The 23,883-nt window shown below is 38.0% G+C and overlaps 2 protein-coding genes across 2 annotated transcripts; one reads left to right on the top strand and one right to left on the bottom strand.

Annotated features, from left to right (window-relative positions):
- Window positions 1–10,694: 10,694 nt before the first annotated feature.
- LOC116122314 (uncharacterized mitochondrial protein AtMg00810-like) lies at window positions 10,695–11,936 on the top strand. The gene has a single exon (XM_031408172.1). The coding sequence runs from the start codon at window positions 10,695–10,697 to the stop codon at window positions 11,934–11,936; it is 1,242 nt and encodes a 413-aa protein (XP_031264032.1).
- Window positions 11,937–15,144: 3,208 nt separating this feature from the next.
- Window positions 15,145–19,217, bottom strand: LOC116122313 (LRR receptor-like serine/threonine-protein kinase). The gene is given in 6 exon segments (XM_031408170.1): window positions 15,145–15,752; window positions 16,458–17,424; window positions 17,747–17,873; window positions 18,424–18,665; window positions 18,668–18,939; window positions 18,942–19,217. Coding segments are annotated over 6 exon segments (2,472 nt in total). The 5' UTR covers window positions 19,198–19,217.
- Between the last annotated feature and the right edge of the window lie 4,666 nt (window positions 19,218–23,883).

The following is a 23,883-nucleotide window of genomic DNA, read 5'->3' as shown; positions in this document are numbered from 1 at the left end:
AGCACGGCAATTTACTTTTGGGTTTTTAAATAAGTGACCATATTTTGAGCGTATTTACGTAATTAACCAAAAATATGGACCCTTTACCAATGTAACCAATTAACTTATTTAAATACAATCTTCTCTTAACCCTAACCTCCCAACACTTTATCCCTAATTCTATCTATTTTTTTAAGATTTATGAGTGAATAAATAGTGTAATGCTAGTTATGTTGTGGTAATAAAGTATTTTTAGGGATGTCTTTATTCAAGAAACTAGCGTATGTAGAAAAACCTGACAGTTGGCAAAAATATTTCCAATTGGCATGAAGTACGATACCAAGGAAATGTTTAAGTATATTTCCCAGTTGACGTGATATTATACATCAAGTAAGAGATTTCACGCTAATAGAGTGAAAAATCACGCCAACTCATTCTTTTTATATTTGGATAAAACAGGTGATAGCTTAAAGAGTTTCAGGCATTGTTTAGAGATGAGAAAAGGTGATTTGTTTTGGGATTGTTGAGAAAATTAAGCACAACCTAGTAATGGTGTGAACAAGTGAAAGGTGTGGCACAATGCCCCAATCACCACCAAGCAGCGCTATTTTTCTAATATGTAATAAAAAAAATGCCACCAATCTGTCATTCTGATACAGGCATACAACTTCTTCTCTCCTATGGTTATATATTTTTTTTCGGATGTATTATTAACCAACAAGGATGGATTAACCCTGGACCCGCCCAGCGATCCGATAAACCCCGGACCTAAGCCCGGTCAACTGAGATTAGGCCCGAGTTTATTTTTAAATGGTCAGCCCAGGCCTAAGTTTTCCAGGACGTGCAAACTAACGGAGATTAAGAATAAAAAGTTTGGGATGCCAAAACCGAAAGCTTTCAGTGTTATCTGTTCAGACCACAAAGCAATGGTTCGGAAACAACGTAAATAGCCTGAAAGGTTTGTCATTGGAAGTTGGAACCCATAATTGTCATTGGAAGTTGGAACCCATAACTGTGCCAAGCTTCACTAGTCCCTAGCACAGTGCCCACAAGTACAAGTGTACGAAGCCTTATTTAGTGACAACAAAGCTTCGGGACAAGAAAAGAAGTGGGCACTTGATAATAATAACAGCACTTTCTTTTTGCTGAATGTGGAGATCCCCATCTATTCATGTAATGCAAATTACTACTTCCATGAATGCTCCATGCTTGCTAAAGATAAGATTCCCATCCCCGTCTATTCTTGGTATGCTGCCTGTTAGAAGGTTGATCGAGATATCCAAGTATGTCAGCTCTGTGCAGTTTCCAAGATCATCTGGAATTGCACCCTCTAAACTGTTGTTCCATAATGATAGCCCTTGGAGCTTCTCAAGTTTTTCAGAACTTCTTGGTATGCTGCCAGTTAGAAGATTATGTACTTATACATAAATTTAAGCCCTGTATAGTGTCCAAGATCAGTTGGAATTGCACCCACTAAGCTGTTCAAACCCCCCCTCCTCTTAGGATTTAGGGACGGCCACCAGCGGGCTAACGGGGTTAGGTAAGTGAGGGGTTTTGGAGAGAGGGTTGAGGGGAGGAAGACGGTGGTGTCGGGGAAGGTCAACGACAGTTGATACGTGCCGAAAATGGCTGTCGCACTCGGTGGAGAATGAAAATGGGTTGCGAAAATCAACAAAAATGGGCCAAATTAGGGGTTATCAATGAAAGCGTCAGAAATAAAAGACTTCACAGTTTTCCAATGGCAAAGGAATTTTTCCTTTAAGAAAGTTTGTGTTGAGATATAAACTTTGCAATCTTTTTAGCTGGCATATTTCCTTCGGGATTTCACCTGAAAGAGAATTGTCACTGAGGTCAATGAAAGTGAGCTCACCAAATTCTCCTATTTCTTTTGGAATTGTGCCGGTGAGATTGCATGATGAGATGATGAGGATCTTCAAGGACTTTAGTGATTGAAAATTTGAAGGCACTGAGCCTTCCAATTCTAGTGCTTTCAGGCTCACCTTCACCACTTCTCCATTTTTGTTACAATGAATTCCCAACCATTTGCATGGATTTGAGTCTGCAGGATTTCATGTTTTTAATGCATCCGTGGGACTGTTTAAACTGTTCTTCCAAGTTAAAAGAGGTTGGCCTTGTTCATCAATACAATAACAAGTAGAAAAGAGCAGAGAGTTTATTAATAGAACTAAGGTGAAGGAGAGGATATTTGGAGAAAACAAGCGATACCTCACAGTTTCATCCATTAATGCTTAGATATGAGAACAGGTAATTTGATTTGGGATTGTGGAAGAATATTATGCATCCACCGAATACAATGGTCCGAAAAAGCTAAACGTGTGGCACAACTGCACAATCATACGAAGTCTTTCACAAACTCACGGCAGTGCCATAAACTTTTTCTCAGAAGCAACCAAAATTGCCACCAAGCTACAGCTTCTTCTCCGTCGTTAAGTCATGATCATATTTTTCAATAAGAAAAATAACTATTTTCGCACTCTTGTAATAAACAGTTCTAGGCAACAATGGATCAGGATGGCAAAAGCCCGGGCCTGAGCTGGGCCATCTAAGATAAGGCCCGAGTTGTTTTTTAGATGGTAAGCCCAGGCCCAGGTTTTTCAGGACTCCCAATCTGACAGTGATGGCGACGAAGAATCAAAACTTGGCATGCAGGAGATTTCAATCGATCAAACAATTGTTCGGGCACAAAGCAATGGCTCACAGAACTTTTATTTTGCCGCACTTAGTATGGTGCTAAAATCTCTTACTTATGGTTGTCCCAATAAGTGAATTAATAGAGTGCTTATCAACCAACAGCCCTTCATCTGAAATTATATTTTGTTTTTGTTTAAGCAAATGGCTGCATTGCTATGTTACTTGTTATAACCTTTGGATGGTAATCATGTATTATAATATTATGTTGGAAGCATTTCTATATTCTCATGCCATGTTATGTTAAAGTAGTACTATATCTTCGCAAATCAGTGATTAATATATTGAGGCTTTATGTCTACCTGGTATTAGCCTTGATATCTTGGTATATATACAACTTGCAAGAGATCCTACAATGGTTATGCAACTGAAATACAATTTGCATAACTTCTATCTCATATCTTTATCTTGTGCAAAATATATTATATATTTTTGTCTTCCCATATGAAGAATTGTTCAATTTTTTGAATCAAGATTTCTACCCTTTCATCATGAATGATTTCATCATTTTGTTTTCAGGAGCTCTACAGTTAGAGGGTTGGCTTGAGGTAGAAGCAGACAATTTATTAACATGCCTTTAAAGCTCGGTGTTGCTAATTTGATACATAAAGCTCTTACGATAAGATATTAGTCACACTAATTTGACTATGTAAATTGCCTTGTGGGTGTTTTCGCTTGTTCTATTGAATTCATCGATTAAGTTCCCATGATCTCTTGGTTCTTTTGTTAAGATTTTATGGCTCTGTTTCATTGAATTATGTGAAGATATCACATTTTTTTTTTTGCTATCCATTTTTATTGCTATCATTACGCCGCTTCATTCGTCTATTTTTAATTGCAATCCTTTCGAAGCACATGGCATAGAGTTGAGCGTTGCCGTGGCAGGTTTCTTAGAAGGTTCAGGCTGCCTGAAAATGCCAAGAAGGATGAAGTGAAGGCGCAATGGAGAATGGAGTGATGTTGGCTTCAGTACCGTGGTTTCAACTGGGGAATTACTAGTTTCATATTGAAGAAGTTAGAATCCCATTATCCTACCTAGAGCACAATAAATGAATTCTCTTCGACCATGTTGTCGATGGAATGATGATCCATAGCCCATTATCTTGAAATTTAAGTTTCTTGTATGAAAAGGTTTCATTACATCCACTATTGGAACATACTGAAATGGTCAAAAGGTTAGTTGCTGGAGCCCATAACAGAGAGAAAGTTGTGTTTATAAATTATAGGTGTATGAAATGGCCAAAAGGTTTTTTTATTTTTTATTTGCTACTTTTTCTTTTAACTATTACTTTCTCATCTTATCATGCTTTTATTTCTAATTTGTCTGCCACACACTGAACCTCAGTCTATGGAGAACGCTGTCAAGTACCCTCATTGGTGTGAGGCTATGAATTCTGAAAAAATCTGCCCTTGAACTCAAAACACTTGTCACTTGTGATTTACCAGCTGGTAAGCATACCATTGGCTCCAAATGGATCTTTAAGTCAAGCATAATTCGATGGGAGCATTGAGCATACAAAGCGCGTCTTGTGTGCAAAGGATTTACACAGCAAGAGTGGACTTGATTACAACGAAACCTTTGCCCCGGTAGCAAAACTTGTTATTGTTCAAACTTTGTTAGCAGCTGCCTCTATCAAGGCTGGTTTCTTAGACAATTTGATATTCAAATGCCTTCCTACACGGCGACTTGGGAAGAAGAAGTTTTTATGCGCAAACCTCCTGTTTATTCAAAGAGGCACCGAATCAGGTTTGCCGCTTACACAAGAGTCTCTATGGCTTAAAAGAAGCCCCGCGTCAATGGTATTCAAAGTTTTCTCAAGCCTTATTCACTTTCGGCTTCCAACAATCTAAGGCTAACCACAGCTATTTACTCGGCTGCACAATGGCTCTTTACAGCACTTCTCGTTATGTTGACGACATCATTGTGGCCAGCTCAAGCATGGACTCTATTGCTGCTCTTCAGTCATTTCTCAGTGAGCATTTTTGGATTAAAGTCTTGGTAATTGTTACTCTTCTTGGAAGAAGTTGCTTGTTCTTCCAAGGGTATATCTATTTGTCAACGGAAGTAGCTCTAGATATATTATCTGATGCGATTGTTCAATACTCGACCACTCAAGTTGCCAATGGAACAAAATTTGAAGCTTCGAATAGATGTGGTCTGCCTCTCTGGATCCTCTCCCTTATCGAAGTTGGGTGGGCGATTAATTTATCTCACAAATTACTGCCCCGCCGATATCAGCTATGTCCATGTTTAAGTCAATTTATGACTACTCCTACTTCCTCACATCAACATGCAGCTCACCAAGTTCTCCGCTACATCAAGAATGCACCAGGTCAAGGACCCTCTTTTCTCCAGCTCCTCTTTTCATCTTCGAGTTATACTAACTCGGATTGGGCCTCTTGCCCCAATTCTCGCTGCTCCATTACGGGCTTTTGCATCTTCCTTGGATCCTCATTGATCTCATGGGTTCAAAGAAGCAAACTGTGGTCTCTCCGCTCTCCGTTGAAGTTGAGTATCGAGCCATGGCAACTACTTCTTGTGAACTACAATGGTGTCTATATTTTACAAGACTGCACTTCCGGTTTCACTTCCAGCTATCTCTATTACGATAATCAGGCTACCTTACATATCGCAGCAAATCCGGTGTTTCACGAGCGCACAAAACACATTGAGATCGATTGCCATCTCATTGCTACAAAATTCAATCTGGTTTTTTACGCACTTCCCATGTTCGTTCTTCACTTCAGTGCGGATGTCTTCACCAAGGCACTTCCTTCACTCAACTGGCTTCTTTTGTCCAAGATGGGAATAGAAAACATCTATTCTCCATCTTGCGTGGGGATATTAGAGGATGATGAGTCAGCTAACCAGAGAGAGCAACACCACTACGTGCCCAACAAACTCTCAACAGATTTGATCATGACATCTGAGCTGTACATACATGCCCAACAAATTCTCAACAGATTTGATCATGAGCTGTAAATATGCTTGAGGGCAATATTGTATATTCTTTTTGTTTTTCATGTAAAGGTTATTTATTCACTGTTATGAATATGCTACTGTATAGACTAATATAAGTTTAAAGAAGGAAGTGATGGAGTAATTCTTCATACTCTTGTTGCTCTGTTCCTCTCTTTTCTTCCAGAAAACCAGACCTCTCACGTCTTTCAGGGTTTTCGCGTGTTCTGTTGAATTCATGCATTAAGTTCTCATGATCTCGTGTTTCTTTTGTTAAGATTTTATGGCTCTGTTTCATTGAATTATGTGAAGATATCACTTTTTTTTTTTTTTTTTTTTTTTGCTATCATACGCCGCTCATTCGTCTACTTTTAATTGCAATCGTTTCGAAGCACATGGCATAGAGTTGAGCGTTGCCGTGGCAAGTTTCTTAGAAGGTTCAGGTGCCTGAAAATGCCAAGAGGATGAAGTGAAGGCGCAATGGAGAATGGAGTGATGTTCACCCAGCTTCATTCGTCTATTTTAATCTTTATTATTATTATTTATTTTTTTTTTTTTTTTTTTTTTTTGTTTGAGAAGTGGTGTGAGTTGAGAATTGAGTTAGAAAGGTGGAGGTGTAAAGAGAAGTATTGCTTGGATGAGAAGGTTCGAAATCAAAGTCGGATGACTGAGAACAATCTGTTATTGATGATTATAAGCGAGGTGCAAAGTCCTTAACTTAGTATCTATGGAAATGATTTATTATTCTTTTAATGGATTTAGAGTATGATCATGGTTGTGTATGCATAATGCTTGCACATTTTTATAGATGAATTTCTAAAAAGAATCAAAGCAATTTCTTAGTAGGCTTTTTGTAGGTGGCAATGGCATTGCTTTCAAATTTAGCTGTAATTGATCATGATTATTCTCATGGTTTAATCATGTTAGCATTATGCTTGAGAATTTTTTGTCATTTTGCAGCATTTGGAGAGAAAACGGTGATTGGGAGTTTATAGAGCATGGACTGATGGAAGAGACTGAGGAGTTCATTGAAGAACCCAGGAGGTATTGGAGGAGATGAAACGTCAAGGAAAAGACTTTGTAAACAAGATGTTACGAGGAGGTACAACCATACAGGACGTGAGAATTTGGCATCAAATTACTTGCCACAAGGTTAGTGTCTTTCTAAACAATAAGGATTCAGTTATCAACATTATTTAGTTGTTTCAGTGGTATCTTTTTGTCCTGTTTAAAGCTTCTAGCAAAATTAGCTCACTGCTGTAGAAAAATAGGTTCATACTTATATTTGTTAAATGCATAAAAGCGAGTTGTTCTAATAATGATTTTTTAGCTACACGGAAGTAAAATATTTCCTTCTTGGATATCTCATTTTTCTGTAAACTGTTGGTTCAATTATTTCCAGTGCATTGATATTATGTGCTTATTCTTAAGTGTTTTCTTCTTCTGTAGAGCATTTACAGCAGTTGAGCTTAGAAGAAACTGAATGGAAAGAGTTTCCTCTAATATTGTCGAGGCCGTAATAACTGATTTAGCAGGTACATAACCATGTTTTTTTTTTGAAGGAGTTTGTGCTTCTTGGAACTACCATCATCGTTTTTCTGAAGGAGTTTTTGCTACTTCCTGGAGCCATCATCGTTTCTGAAAGTTCACTTGGTGGTTTCTGAGAAGTCTCTGACCTTTTTCCTGTATGGCAGAGGGCTGATCAACGATGGCTTGTATGCCAAAGCATTTTCCACGTCTAGATGGTCTACTTCAACCTGGGGACCTAGACGGATAAAGCAAGTATTTTTCTTTATAGTCATAGGTTTTACTTCATGAATTTATATATTGTTTATGAATGGCTTTCTTTTATGAAGATGGAACTTCAGAGGTGTTCTTTCTACATCCTATAGGAAGCGTAGTCCTAATTTATGGATCACTAATTCTTGGCGCATTGTTGGATCAGGCAGTGTTCAACAAGGGAATAAGTGGAACTGATGCAATAAGGCAGTAAAACTGGTTTTACAGGATGCTGACTCTGACGGAGAGAAGAATCAAAACTTGGCCTGTCAAAGCTTTCAATGGATCAACTTTTGTCAGGCCAAGAAGCAATGGCTCCGAAGTCAGGACCGACGAAGAAACACGTAAAACAAGGATTCTCTATGATTGAGGGCAATATTGTATATTCTTTTTGTTTTCTCATGTAAAGGTTATTTTATTTCACTTGTATAAATAGGCTACTGTACAGACTTTTAATAATAAGTTTAAAGAAGGAAGTGACGGAGTAATTCTTCATCACTCTTGTTGCTCTGTTCCTCTCTTTTCTTCCAGAAAACTAGACCTCTCATCGTCTTTCATGGTATCAGAGCAGGTGTCGAAACATTAGAGAATGATGAGTCAACTCCCACCCTCAACCTTACTGACCTCAGCAACCCAAACAACCCATACTGTCTTGAAACCTCTGATAATCCTGGTACCCTTCTGGTCACCGAACATCTTACAACTAAGAATTACTCCACTTGGTCCAGATCCATTCAACGAGCACTGCGGGCAAAGAATAAACTCGGATTTCTTGATGGAACTATCGACAAACCCCCCTCTACCTCTGCACTCCTCCTCTCATTGTGGGAATGATGCAATGATATGCTTGTGTCCTGGCTTCAAAACGCTATCAGTCTGCCTCTTCGTCCATCGGTTGTGTTCGTTGATGATGCTAGCACATTGTGGCTTGAATTAAAGGACCGTTTTTCCCCTCAAAATGGTCCCCGTATCTATGAATTGAAGAAAACATTTGCCAATCTGTCACAAGAAACAGATACGGTAAGCACCTACGATGGCAAACTTAAATCCATCTGGGATGAACTCTCCATCTATGACCCATTACCTGTTTGCTCTTGTGCCTTAACGAAAATCATCTCAGCCCGATACCAGCAAGACTGTGTGATCCAATTTCTGATGGGTCTCCATGACTCGTTTACAAATGTTCGTGACCAAATTATGTTGATTGATCCTCTACCACCTGTCAATAAAGTTTTTTCCTACATTCAACAACAAGAACGACATCATCTCATCACCTCCGCTGCCCCTCTAGTTGAAACTATTGCATTGGCTGCTCGTCGACCATCTCAATTTTCTCCCAAGCGAGACAAGTTGTACTGCTCTCATTGTAAAATCACAGGCCATACTTTGGCCCAATGCTTCAAATCTGGAAATGTCACAGCCCCTGTCTATACTCATTGTGAGATGACTGGACACACTGCCGAATGTTGCTACAAGCTTCACAGCTATCCCCCTTGACACAAGTATCACAAGCCACGCCTCAATGCCGTCTCCATGGAAACCCCCTCTTCAGCAACCAACAATGAACCAAACCTTGTATTGACTAAAGAGCAATATCAAGAAATTATAGCCTTGCTGCACAAGACGAACTCGACTGCTTCTCCATCTGCAAACCAACTATAATTTGTTCCTCCAACTCAACCCCATATTTCATCGGTTGCTGGTATCTCTTTGTGTTTGTCTTCTTTTTCCTTTAGTTCTCAACCTTAGATCATTGACACGGGTTCTACAGATCATATGATCTGAAGCCCCTCCCTCTTCACCAAAATAACATCCACCACTTCTAATTTTGGTAAGCTCACAAATGGAGAAGTAGCTACTGTCACTCACATTGGTACCGTGCAAGTGACAACAACTCTTCTCCTCCATGACGTTTTATGTGTTCCCAATTTCCATTTTAATTTGTTATCTGCAGCTAAACTTGCCAAACAACTGAATTGTTGTCTCATGTTTTTCTCTGATGTTTGTTTTATACAGGGCCTTTCTCCCTGGACAACGATTGGGAAGGGTAGCCTGCTACATGGTCTCTATCACTTACACACAGCAGATATCTCACCTCAAGCTTTAGTTCATACTTTTTCACAGCATTTTGCACTTAAAAATCCCTTTTCAGGCTCCGTGCAACCTCTCGACAGTGCTCATTTTTTATGGCATTGTCGATTGGGTCACCCTTCCCATTCTCGCATGTTACACATACAAGATTCCAATGTAACTACTCATATGAATATCAATGAAAATTTACCTTGTCTTACTTGTCCTCTCGCCAAACAAACAAGGCTCCCATTTCCTTCTCGCACTAACTCTACTTCTAATTGCTTTGATCTTTTTCACTGTAATTTATGGGGAACCACACAACATTTCAGACCACAATGGTTCTCGGTTTTTCCTCACAATTGTTGACGACTTCTCTCGCTGCACTTGGGTGTATATTCTGAAAAATAAATCTGATGCGTGTCCTTGTTTAAAATCCTTTTGTAATCTGGTTGTCACTCAATTTAATATAGGAATTAAAATCCTGCGTAGTGACAATGGCCTGGAATTTTCCATGACAGACTTCTATTTTGAACATGGCATAATTCATCAAACCTCATGTGTCGAGACCCCCCAACAAAATGGGTTAGTTGAGAGAAAGCATCGACATCTCCTTCAAGTGGCTCGTGCCTTACGTTTCCAATCAGGAATACCATTAGAATTCTGGTCTGCATGTGTTCTTACAGCCACCTACCTAATCAATCGTATTCCCACCCCTCTTCTTCGCAACTCAGGTAAACCATTTCCTATCTCTTCTTCTATTTCTTTCCATAAACTTTCTTCATCTTATCATGCTTTTATTTCTACTTTGTCTGCCACACCTGAACCTCAGTCTTATGGAGAAGCTGTCAAGTACCCTCATTGGTGTGAGGCTATGAATTCTGAAATATCTGCCCTTGAACTCAATATCACTTGGTCACTTGTTGATTTACCAGCTGGTAAGCATACCATTGGCTCCAAATGGATCTTTAAAGTCAAGCATAATTCTGATGGGAGCATTGAGCACTACAAAGCGCGTCTTGTTGCCAAAGGATTTACACAGCAAGAGTGACTTGATTACAACGAAACCTTTGCCCCGGTAGCAAAACTTGTTATTGTTCAAACTTTGTTAGCAGCTGCCTCTATCAAAGGCTGGTTTCTTAGACAATTTGATATTCAAAATGCCTTCCTACACGGCGACTTGGAAGAAGAAGTTTTTATGCGCAAACCTCCTGTTTATTTCAAAGAGGCACCGAATCAGGTTTGCCGCTTACACAAGAGTCTCTATGGCTTAAAAGAAGCCCCGCGTCAATGGTATTCAAAGTTTTCTCAAGCCTTATTCACTTTCGGCTTCCAACAATCTAAGGCTAACCACAGCCTATTTACTCGGCTGCACAATGGCTCTTTCACAGCACTTCTCGTCTATGTTGACGACATCATTGTGGCCAGCTCAAGCATGGACTCTATTGCTGCTCTTCAGTCATTTCTCAGTGAGCATTTTTGGATTAAATGTCTTGGTAATCTTTGTTACTTTCTTGGAATTGAAGTTGCTTGTTCTTCCAAGGGTATATCTATTTGTCAACGGAAGTATGCTCTAGATATATTATCTGATGCTGATGTTCTCAATACTCGACCACTCAAGTTGCCAATGGAACAAAATTTGAAGCTTCGAATAGATGATGGTCTGCCTCTCTCGGATCCTCTCCCTTATCGACGTTTGGTTGGGCGATTAATTTATCTCACAATTACTCGCCCCGATATCAGCTATGTTGTCCATGTTTTAAGTCAATTTATGACTACTCCTACTTCCTCACATCAACATGCAGCTCACCAAGTTCTCCGCTACATCAAGAATGCACCAGGTCAAGGACTCCTTTTTCCCTCCAGCTCCTCTTTTCATCTTCGAGGTTATACTAACTCGGATTGGGCCTCTTGCCCCAATTCTCGCTGCTCCATTACGGGCTTTTGCATCTTCCTTGGATCCTCATTGATCTCATGGCGTTCAAAGAAGCAAACTGTGGTCTCTCGCTCCTCCGTTGAAGTTGAGTATCGAGCCATGGCAACTACTTCTTGTGAACTACAATGGCTGTCTTATATTTTACAAGACTTGCACTTCTCGGTTTCACTTCCAGCTAATCTCTATTACGATAATCAGGCTACCTTACATATCGCAGCAAATCCGGTGTTTCACGAGCGCACAAAACACATTGAGATCGATTGCCATCTCATTCGCTACAAAATTCAATCTGGTTTTTTACGCACTTCCCATGTTCGTTCTTCACTTCAGCTTGCGGATGTCTTCACCAAGGCACTTCCTTCCACTCAACTTGGCTTTCTTTTGTCCAAGATGGGAATAGAAAACATCTATTCTCCATCTTGCGTGGGGATATTAGAGGATGATGAGTCAGCTAACCGAGAGAGCAACACCACTACGTGCCCAACAAACTCTCAACAGATTTGATCATGACATTCTGAGCTGTACATACATGCCCAACAAATTCTCAACAGATTTGATCATGAGCTGTACATATGATTGAGGGCAATATTGTATATTCTTTTTGTTTTCTCATGTAAAGGTTATTTTATTTCACTTGTATGATATGCTACTGTATAGACTTCTAATAATAAGTTTAAAGAAGGAAGTGATGGAGTAATTCTTCATCACTCTTGTTGCTCTTTTCCTCTCTTTTCTTCCAGAAAACCAGACCTCTCATCGTCTTCAGTGTTTTCGCGTGTTCTTTGAATTCATCGATTAAGTTCTCATGATCTCGTGTTTCTTTGTTAAGATTTTATGGCTCTGTTTCATTGAATTATGTGAAGATATCACATTTTTTTTTTTTTTTTTTTTTTTGCTATCATTACGCCGCTTCATTCGTCTACTTTTAATTGCAATCGTTTCGAAGCACATGGCATAGAGTTGAGCGTTGCCGTGGCAAGTTTCTTAGAAGGTTCAGGCTGCCTGAAAATGCCAAGACGGATGAAGTGAAGGCGCAATGGAGAATGGAGTGATGTTCACCCAGCTTCATTCGTCTATTTTTAATCTTTATTATTATTATATTATTTTTTTTTTTTTTTTTTTTTTTTTGGTTGAGAATGGTGTGAGTTGAGAATTGACGTTAGAAATGTGGAGGTGTAAAGAGAGTATTGCTTGGATGAGAAGGTTCGAAATCAAAGTCGGATGATGAGAACAATCTGTTATTTGATGATTATAACGAGGTGCAAAGTCCTTAACTTAGTTATCTATGGAATGATTATTATTCTTTTTAATGGATTTAGAGTATGATCATGGTTGTTGTATGCATAATGCTTGCACATTTTTATAGATGAATTTCTAAAAAGAATCAAAGCAATTTCTTAGTAGGCTTTTTGTAGGTGGCAATGGCATTGCTTTCAACTTTAGCTGTAATTGATCATGCTTATTCCTCATTGGTTTAATCATGTTAGCATTATGCTTGAGAATTTTTTTGTCATTTTGCAGCATTTGGAGAAGAAAACGGTGATTGGGAGTTTATAGAGCATGGACTGATGGAAGAGACTGAGGAGTTCATTGAAGAACCCCAGGAGGTATTGGAGGAGATGAAAAACCGTCAAGGAAAAGATCTTTGTAAACAAGATGTTACGAGGAGGTACAACCATACAGGACGCTGAGAATTTGGCCATCAAATTACTTGCAACAAGGTTAGTTTGTAGCTTTTACTAACAATAAGGATTCAGTTATCAACTTATTTAGTTGTTTCAGTTGGTATCTTTTTTGTCCATGTTTAAAGCTTTCTAGCAAAATTAGCTCACTGCTGTAGAAAAATAGGTTCATACTTACTATATTTGTTAAATGCATGAAATAAAGCGAGTTGTTCTAATAATGATTTTTTCTTAGCTACACGGAAGTAAAATATTTCCTTCTTGGATATCTCATTTTTCTGTAAACTCGTTTGGTTCATATTATTTCCAGTGCATTGATATTATGTGCTTTATTCTTAAGCTTGTTTTCTTCTTCTGTAGAGCATTTACAGCAGTTGAGCTTAGAAAGAAACTGAATGGAAAGAAGTTTCCTCCTAATATTGTCGAGGCAGTAATAACTGATTTTCAGAGCAGGTACATAACCATGTTTTTCTTTTCTGAAGGAGTTTGTGCTACTTCTTGGAACTACCATCATCGTTTTTCTGAAGGAGTTTTTGCTACTTCCTGGAGCAGCCATCATCGTTTCTGAAAAGTTCACTTGGCTGGTTTCTGAGAAGTCTCTGACCTTTTTCCTGTATGGCAGAGGGCTGATCAACGATGGCTTGTATGCCAAAGCATTTTCACGGTCTAGATGGTCTACTTCAACCTGGGGACCTAGACGGATAAAGCAAGTATTTTTCTTTATAGTCATAGGTTTTACTTCATGAATTTATATATTGTTTATGAATGGCTTTCTTTTATGAATGATGGAACTTCAGAGGTTGTCTTTCTACATCCTATAGGAAGCGTAGTCCTAATATTATGGATCACTAATTCTTGGCGCATTTTGATTGGATCAGGCAGTGTTCAACAAGGGAATAAGTGGAACTGATGCAGATAAGGCAGTAAAACTGGTTTTACAGGATGCTGACTCTGACGGAGAGCAAGAATCAAAACTTGGCCTGTCAAAGCTTTCAATGGATCAACTTTTTGTTCAGGCCAAGAAGCAATGGCTCCGAAGTCAGGATGCACCGAAAGAAACACGTAAAACAAGGATTATTCGTTGGCTTCAGTACCGTGGTTTCAACTGGGTAATTACTAGTTTCATATTGAAGAAGTTAGAATCCCAGTATCCTACCTAGAGCACAATAAATGAATTCTTTCTGACCATGTTGTCGATGGAATGATGATCCATAGTCCATTACCTTGAAATGTAAGTTTTTTTGTATGATAAGGTTTCATTACACCCGCCATTGGAACATGCTGAAATGGCCAAAAGGTTAGTTGCTGGAGCCCATAACTGAGACAAAGTTGTGTTTATAGGTGTATGAAATGGCCAAAAGGGTTTTTTTTTTTTTTTTTTTTTTGGCTACTTTTTCTTTTTAACTATTTCTAACTTCAATAAATCAAGGATGTTTGTGATGCTATTTCAAAAAGAGTAGACCTCAGTTAGTCAACAAGACTACGTATCATAAGTTTTGAAGCTTCCAATTTCTTCATCTATTTTGTCATAGGTCATATCCTTGTTTGTAGAGAAGGGATTAAAGCTGACTTAGATTTAATCTGAAACACATTTGGAGTATATACAAAATCGTGTTCAAAATTTTTGAGTGGTTTCAGTTAAGTTTACATAAATTTGAAAGATGTTTATTAAAGAAATGGAAAATGCTATTTTAAACTAACTCATCAAGTTAAGTAACTGTAATTATATATATCACATTTGTAGTATTCTCTATCATCTAACTTAACAATGCGAAAAATCAATAGTTTTCTAATCGAGTATATTTATCTTACATGTAAATATTTATTGATTACATGCACGAAACTTGCAAAGACATAAAATTTATAAAATCAATATATTTTGGGTATTAAGGTTAACACATTGGGCTAAAGGTCGAGGTTAATTATTGTCAAACAATTTTTAGAATCAGAAGTTGCTGAGACCAAAGAAAGACATTGAATATTGCCTGTTAGCTTACTGCTCCCGGCAGTTATTACATGATCAAGCTTTTTTAGATTGCCAATGGACCAACAGGAATCTGACCTGAAAATTTATTGTAGCCTAAGGTTAGATTGGTCAACTTTGTGCAGTTTACAATTTCAACAGGTATTATACCTGACAACTGATTGAAACTTAAGTGAAGGAATTGAAGCTTCACAAGTTTTCCAAAACTTCTCGGTATGCTGCCAGTTATAAGATTCCTTGCGATATCCAAGTATTTCAACTCTGTGTAGTTTCCAAAATAATCAGGAATTGCACCCACTAAACTGTTGTTCCGTAATATTAGACTCTGAAGCTTCACAAGTTTTCTGAAACTTCTCGGTATGCTACCAGTTAAAAAATTATTCATGACATCAAAGTATTTCAGCTCTGTGCAGTTCCCGAAATCCTCAGGAATTGTACCCTCAAAGCCGTTACCCCGTAAGTTCACAAATTGAAGCTTCATAAGTTTTGCAAAGCTTCTCGGTATGCTGCCATTTAGAAGATTATCTGAGAAATCAATTTCTATCAGCTCTTTACAGCTTCCAATTCGACTTGGGATTGTGCCAGAGATTGAAGTGTAATACAAGTACATGATCTGCAACTGGCTACAGTTTCCAATATTTTCTGGGATATGACCTGACAGTTGTGTTCTANTCAAAAAGAGTAGACCTCAGTTAGTCAACAAGACTACGTATCATAAGTTTTGAAGCTTCCAATTTCTTCATCTATTTTGTCATAGGTCATATCCTTGTTTGTAGAGAAGGGATTAAAGCTGACTTAGATTTAATCTGAAACACATTTGGAGTATATACAAAATCGTGTTCAAAATTTTTGAGTGGTTTCAGTTAAGTTTACATAAATTTGAAAGATGTTTATTAAAGAAATGGAAAATGCTATTTTAAACTAACTCATCAAGTTAAGTAACTGTAATTATATATATCACATTTGTAGTATTCTCTATCATCTAACTTAACAATGCGAAAAATCAATAGTTTTCTAATCGAGTATATTTATCTTACATGTAAATATTTATTGATTACATGCACGAAACTTGCAAAGACATAAAATTTATAAAATCAATATATTTTGGGTATTAAGGTTAACACATTGGGCTAAAGGTCGAGGTTAATTATTGTCAAACAATTTTTAGAATCAGAAGTTGCTGAGACCAAAGAAAGACATTGAATATTGCCTGTTAGCTTACTGCTCCCGGCAGTTATTACATGATCAAGCTTTTTTAGATTGCCAATGGACCAACAGGAATCTGACCTGAAAATTTATTGTAGCCTAAGGTTAGATTGGTCAACTTTGTGCAGTTTACAATTTCAACAGGTATTATACCTGACAACTGATTGAAACTTAAGTGAAGGAATTGAAGCTTCACAAGTTTTCCAAAACTTCTCGGTATGCTGCCAGTTATAAGATTCCTTGCGATATCCAAGTATTTCAACTCTGTGTAGTTTCCAAAATAATCAGGAATTGCACCCACTAAACTGTTGTTCCGTAATATTAGACTCTGAAGCTTCACAAGTTTTCTGAAACTTCTCGGTATGCTACCAGTTAAAAAATTATTCATGACATCAAAGTATTTCAGCTCTGTGCAGTTCCCAAAGCTTCTCGGTATGCTGCCAGTTAGAAGATTCATTGAGAGATCAATAACTATCAGCTCTTTGCAGCTTCCAATTCGACTTGGGATTGGGCCAGAGATTAAAGTCTTATACAAGTACAAGATTTGCAACTCACTGCAGTTTCCAATCGCTCCTGGGATATGGCCTGACAGTTGTGTTCTATAAAGGGATAATTGTTGAATTCTTTTGAGCATTCCAATTCGGCTCGGGATTGGGCCAGAGATTAAAGTCCTATCCAAGTACAGGATCTGCAACTCGCAGCAGTTTCCAATCTCTTCTGGGATATGACTTGACAATTGTGTTTCAACAAAGCCTAAAAATATTAAGTTGGTGCAGTTTCCTATCTCCATTGGTAGTTCACCCGTTAGATAAGTCCCACCAGCTCGAAATATCTGTAGCTTGCTCAATTCTCCAATAGTTTTTGGAATTTTCCCACTGAGTTGATTATTGTAGAGTATCAGAATTGAAAGACTTGACAAGTCTCCAATGCCAGAAGGAATTTCGCCTTTAAGAAAGTTCATGTTGAGATATAAACTTTGCAATCTATTTAGCCAACATATTTCCTTTGGGATTTCACCTGAAAGAGAATTGTCACTAAGATCAATGAAAGTGAGCTCGTGATATTCTCCAATTTCTTTTGGTATTGTGCCCGTGAGATTGCAAGATGATATAGTAAGATTCTTCAAGGACTTGAGAGATTGAAAATTTGAAGGCAATGAACCTTCCAATTCTACTCCTTTTAGGGCTTATATTCACCACTTCTCCCTTTGAGTTGCAGTAGATCCCAAACCATTTGCATGGACTGGAGTCTGTAGAATTCTAATTTTTCAATGCATCAGTGGGGNTGGCATCAAAGCTTGTCAGCTCTGTACAGTTTCCAAAATCGTCAGGAATTTCACCCTCAAAGCCGTTACCCCATAAACTTACATGTTGAAGCTTCATAAGTTTTCCAAAGCTTCTCGGTATGCTCCCAGTTAGAAGAGTCATTGCGACATCAATAACTATCAGCTCTTTGCAGCTTCCAATTCGACTTGGGATTGGGCCAGAGATTGAAGTACTAAACAAGTACAGCTTCTGCAACTCGCTGCAGTTTCCGATCTCTTCTGGGATATGACCCGACAGTTGTGTGCTAGAAAGTGCTAAATCTTGAATTTTTTTGAGCATTCCAATTTGAGTTGGGATTGAACGAAATAGAGACAACAGCAGGAACAAAATATAATAGTAAAACAAATCAAACAGTAAATAAAGAAAATAATACGTGCGATTTACCTTGGTTCACCCAATGTGGGCTACGTCCAGCTGAGTCAATATTATTGCAATATGTCTCACCTCTCTCGTTTACAATAAATGAATTACTCTCACACCCATAACAAGGGAAAAGTATGATTATATACTAGGTTTAAGAGATTAAACCTAGTTTTACAAGGATTTCTATTCCTAAGCCCAACCCAACAAGGAATTAGTAACTTAAAAAAAATCCTACAGCGGTTATACATAGAAAAGCTCAAAACCGCCTACGGGCTCGGGGGCGCTGCGGGACCCCCGAGTGCGTCTCCGTTACCCATTAATGCTGAAGTAGTCGACAACTCCAATAGGGATTGGGCCAGAGATTGAAGTATTATACAAGAGCAGGATCTGCAACTCGCTGCAATCCAATCTCTTCTGGGATATGACCCGACAGTTGTGTTTCATAAAGGAATAAGTGTTGAATTCTTTTGAGCATTCCAATTGATGAAGGAATACTTCCAGAAATGTTGGTTTCAGCAAAGCCTAAAAATATTAAGTTGGTGCAGTTTCCTATCTCCATTGGTAGTTCACCCGCTAGATAAGTCCCACCAGCTCGAAATATCTGTAGCTTGCTCAATTCTCCAATACTTTTTGGAATTTTCCCACTGAGTTGATTATCGTAGAGAGTATCAGAATTGAAAGACTTGACAAGTCTCCAATGCTAGAAGGAATTTTGCCTTTAAGAAAGTTCCTGTTGAGATATAAACCTTGCAATCTATTTAGCCAACATATTTCCTTTGAGATTTCACCTGAAAGAGAATTGTCACTGAGATCAATGAAAGTGAGCTCGTGATATTCTCCAATTTCTTTTGGTATTGTGCCCGTGAGATTGCAAGATGATATAGTAAGAATCTTCAAGGACTTGAGAGATTGAAAATTTGAAGGCAATGAACCTTCCAATTCTACTCCTTTAGGCTTATATTCACCACTTCTCCCTTTGAGTTGCAGTAGATCCCAAACCGTTTGCATGGACTGGAGTCTGCAAAATTCCAATTTTTCAATGCATCAGTGGAGGTGCTTAAACTGTTCTTCCATGTTAAAAGAGCTTGGCCTCGTTCATCAAGAGAAAAACAAGTAGAGAGGAGAAGAGAGTTTGTTAACAGAACCAAGGTGATGAAGGAGAAGATATTTGGATAAAACAAGCGATTCATTACAGCTTTAGGCATTGCTTATAGAGAAGAGAGGTGATTTATTTTGGAATTGTGAAAGAAATCCAGGGGCAAGTATTTAAAAGCTCATTCCATTTCCCTGTTCCCACACGCACAAAGGAAATGTTTTCCATTGCTAATTAATGCAATGTAACTTTAACGAACAATTCCATGTTGTGGGGGGCATTTATAATTAACCAAGAATCTAGACTCTATACAATGTAACCAATTAACTTAGTTAATTACAATTTTACCCTCATCCCTAACCTCCCAACACTTTATCCGTGACCCTATGAATTTCTAAGTCTCATTTGCAAAATCTCACACCTAAAACACGATATCTAGCAAGGAAAACCATTATATCCAAGTATTAAGATGGCTCTTAACTTTAAATTCTTAAATTTATCATTGTCTATAATTTTAACTTGGAAGGGTTGTGTCTTGTTGTTGTGCGAACTTTTTGTTAACATAAGTATTGTTTTAAGATTTATGAGTGAATAAATGATGTAATGTCAGTTATGTTGTGGTAATAAAGTAGATTTAGGGATGTATTATGTGAGAAACCAGTGTATAGAGAAAAACTTGACAGTTGACGTGAAGTACAATACTAGGGAATTGTTTACACATATTCCCCAATTTGGGTGATGTTATACACCAAATCAGAGATTTCACACTATTAGCATAAAAAATCACACCAACTCAATTTTTTATATTTGGATAAAACAAACGATAATTTAAGAGTTTCAGACATTGTTTAATGAGAACAGGTAATTTGTTTTGAGATTGTGGAAGAAAATTAAGCACAACCCACTAGTGGTATTTCCACCATAAATAATGGTAGTTGAAAAAGTGAAACACGTGGCACAATGCCAAAATCACCACCAAGTCCATCACTTATTCATGGCAGCGCATTTTTTCTAATGTGTAATAAAAAAGGAAAATGATAAAGTTACTAAAAATTACACACCGTATCTATACATCAAATGACCTGATAAAATCTTAACCGTTGTTAATATTAACTTATAATGAATCAATGGTCAGAATTACGCTATATTATTCGATGCACATCTTTCAATAACTATAGCATTACTCAATAAAAAATGCCACCAATCTATCATTCACATGCAACTTCTTCTCTCCTTTGGAATCCATGATCTTATATAACTTTTTTTACCCACTGTATTATTAGCCTATAAGGATGGATGAACCCCGGACCTAAGCTGGGTCAACTAAGAATAGGCCCGAGTTTATTTTTAAAAGGTCAGCCCAGGCCCAGGTTGCCGAGGACGTCCAATCTGATGGAGATTAAGAATCGGAACTTTGGGATGCCAAAGCTGTCAGTGTTATTTGTTCAGACCACAAAGCAATGGCTCCGAAACACGTAAATAGCCGAAAGGTTTGTCATTGGAACCCATCACCGTGCACAGCGCCCGCAAGTAAAAGGGTACGAAGCCTTAATTAGTGACAACAAAGCTTCGGGACAAGAAAAGAAGTAGGCGCTTGCCGCTTGATAATATCAAGCACTTCGTTTTTGCTGAATGTGGAGATCCCCATTTATTCATGTACTGCAAATTACTGCTTCAATGGATGCTCCATGCTTGCTAAAGATCAAGATCCATTAACAAGCAACAATTTATTCTGAGAAGACTAGAGATAAGTGGCATATGTATTTGTCTCTATCGACTATCATCAATCTCAATAATTCATATATTGATAGTTTTTAACCAAAAAAAAAATCTACTGGTCATGTATATATGTATTAATTAATAGTATAACTGAGGTTGTTACCTACATATAATAATAACAATGACTCTCTCATGATCTCATCATATTTTGGGTATACAGGCTAACATACTGAGCCAAAGAGGTTATTGTCAAACAGATTTTTACGTCCCGAAGAAAGACCGTAAATGTTGCCTGTTAGTTTATTGTTCCAGGCAGTAAATACAGGATCAAGCTTTTTTAGATTGCCAATGGATCAACAGGAAGCTCACCCGAAAGTTTGTTGTTGTCTAAGAATAGATGGCTCAGCTTTGTGCAGTTTGCAATTTCAACAGGTATTATACCTGACAACTGGTTGAAACTTAAGTAAAGGCGTTGAAGCTTCACAAGTTTCCCAAAACTACTTGGTATGCTGCCAGTTAGAAGATTCTCTGAGATATCCAATGATTTCAGCTCTTTGCAGCTTCCAATATCATCTGGAATTGCACCCCCTAACCTGTTCTGCCATAAGTATAGCTCTTGAAGCTTGCTGAGCTTCCCAATTCGCCTTGGGATTGGCCAGAGATTAAATTCTGATTCAAGGACAGGGTCTGCAACTTGCTGCAGTTTCCAATCTCTTCTGGGATATGACCTGACAGTTGTGCTGTATAAATGACTAGCGTTTGAATTCTTTTCAGCATACCAATTGACGAAGGAAGACTTCCAGAAATGTTGGTTACAGCTAAGCCAAACCATACTAAATTGGTGCAGTTTCCTGTCTCCGTTGGCAGCTCACCCTCTAGTAATTCCCACCCGCTCGAGAATGTTCGCTAGTTTGTGTCGAGATCAATGAAAGTGAGCTCGCGGTATTCTCCAAATTCTTTTGGAATTGTGCCCGTGAGATTGCAAGATGATATTGTAAGACTCTTCAAGGACTTGAGGGATTGAAAATTTGAAGGCAATGAACCTTTTAATTCTACTGCTTTCAGGCTTAATTTCAGCACTTCTCCATTTGAGTTGCGATGGATCCCAAACCATTTGCATGGACTTAAGTCTGTAGGATTCCATGTTTTTAACGCATCAGTGGGGTTGTTTAACTTGAAACTGTTCTTCCATGTTGAAAGAGCTTGGCCTTGTTCATCAATGGAATAAAAAGTATAAAAGAGAAGTGAATTTATTGACAGAATTACCAAGGTGAAGGAGAAGATATTTGGAGAAAACAAGCGATACTGTTTCTGGCATTGCTCAGAGATGAGAACTGCCACGCCCCAACATTGGACTACATTTTAGGTTGGAGTTGTAAATGAGAACTTGTAATTGAAGTCAACTCATAATTCAAACAAATGAAATTTAAAAAATAAGATTAGACTAATTTGTAATTCGGTAAAAAGACCTTATATTATATTCTTAAACTTTATTCAAAGAGTAAACGACTTTTTTCCCACCCAAGGTTTGCCTTAATGACCTTTCCCACCCAAAAAGTTTCAAAATACCACTTTTCCACCTAAAGTTAATATTTCGTTACTACCCAAAGCCGATTCCGACTGATTCCGATGGCGAAAATTCTCTTTGTCACCACCATTTGAACTCCGGTTTCCTCTTTACAAAATTTCTCTCACTTGGGCACTTGATTTCTCATAGATTATCGACCATCGCTAAGCTAGGGTTTCCTGTTCTTAGCTGATTTTCGACGGTGAATATTCAATCAATCACCATCATTCGATATACTAGCCTCCACTTTACAAAACTTCTCTTATCCTAGATCCTAGTAACTCACCGAACGCTGACTGAGAAAGTGATGTGTATTTTGAGTTTTAACGGAATATAAACTTTGGGTAGAAAAGTTTTATTTTCAAACTTTTTTGGGTGAGAAAGTGTCATTAAGGCAAACCTTTGGTGGGAAAAAGTCATTTACACTTATTCAAAAGTCAATGTTAAAACAAATTGCAATTTGCAAAATTCAAATACAATTGAAACAATGTTAAAGACTCAAATCAACATTTAACACCTAGGCTTTACAAGAACAGGTGATTTCCCTGATTTGTGTTAATTCAACCATAAACAATATGGCACAATGCCGCAATCACACCAACCCCATCACAAATTCACGGCAGTGCCCAACTTTTTTCACTTAAATCAAATAAAAAATGCCACCAAGCTCATTTCTCAGTATTACCAACTAATAAGATGGCAAAACCCCGGGCCTGAACCGGGCCATCTAAAACTAGGCCCAAGTTGATTCTTAAGTGGTCAGCCCAGGCCCGGGTTTCCAGGATGCCCAATGCTGAATCTGATTTAGACCAAGAATCAAAACTTGGCATGCCAATGCTTTCAGTGGATCAACTTTTTGCTCCGGCCGCAGAGTGATGGCTTAAAAAATGGCCCAAAGGGTAGTCGCTGGAGCCCATAACTGTGCCAAATTTGTCAGCCAACTGAAGGGGCAGTGCCCTCAAGGCTCAAGTGTATGGAGCTTTGGTGACAACATAGGTTCAAGACAAAGACAAGAAGTGGGAACTTAATTAGATCACCTTTTTTTTTTTTTTTTTTTCTAAATGTGGAGATCCCTATCTATTCATGTACTGCAAATAACTATTTCAATCAAAGCTTCGTTTTGCCATCTTAATTAATGCTTTGTACTTGTTGAAGAAAATTATTGTAATTGTTGTCAACTAAAAGGGTGTCACATTTCACATTAATAATAGAGAGCATGTCTAAAGTCAAGTGACAATGGACTTAAAAAGACCACTTATTGACGATTTATATTCATGATAACGTCTACATCATTTATATTTTTCCAGTGGTGGGCACAAAGCTATTAGCCAACGATTATTCCTCGTATATCTTCTTGCTTATTCTCCCAAAAAAATAAAAATAAAAATTTAGAGACCCGCGAGGCTTCCTTCTATCTCGAAGCAACAGTATTCCGTAAGACTTTCGTCTATTGGGAAAATTCCCAATACTACCTCTTATAGAGTTCGGTCTACATATGTCAATTTATAAGCT

This window comes from Pistacia vera, unplaced genomic scaffold (assembly GCF_008641045.1).
Source record: "Pistacia vera cultivar Batoury unplaced genomic scaffold, PisVer_v2 Contig133, whole genome shotgun sequence".
Classification (NCBI taxonomy): Eukaryota; Viridiplantae; Streptophyta; class Magnoliopsida; order Sapindales; family Anacardiaceae; genus Pistacia; species Pistacia vera.
Note: the sequence above shows the minus strand (reverse complement) of the source record. Positions and strands in the feature narration are given on the sequence as shown.

Bases quoted from the DNA above. Each gene is read 5' to 3' on its own strand.
- LOC116122314 (XM_031408172.1), top strand. From the start codon at position 10,695: ATGCGCAAACCTCCTGTTTATTTCAAAGAGGCACCGAATCAGGTTTGC.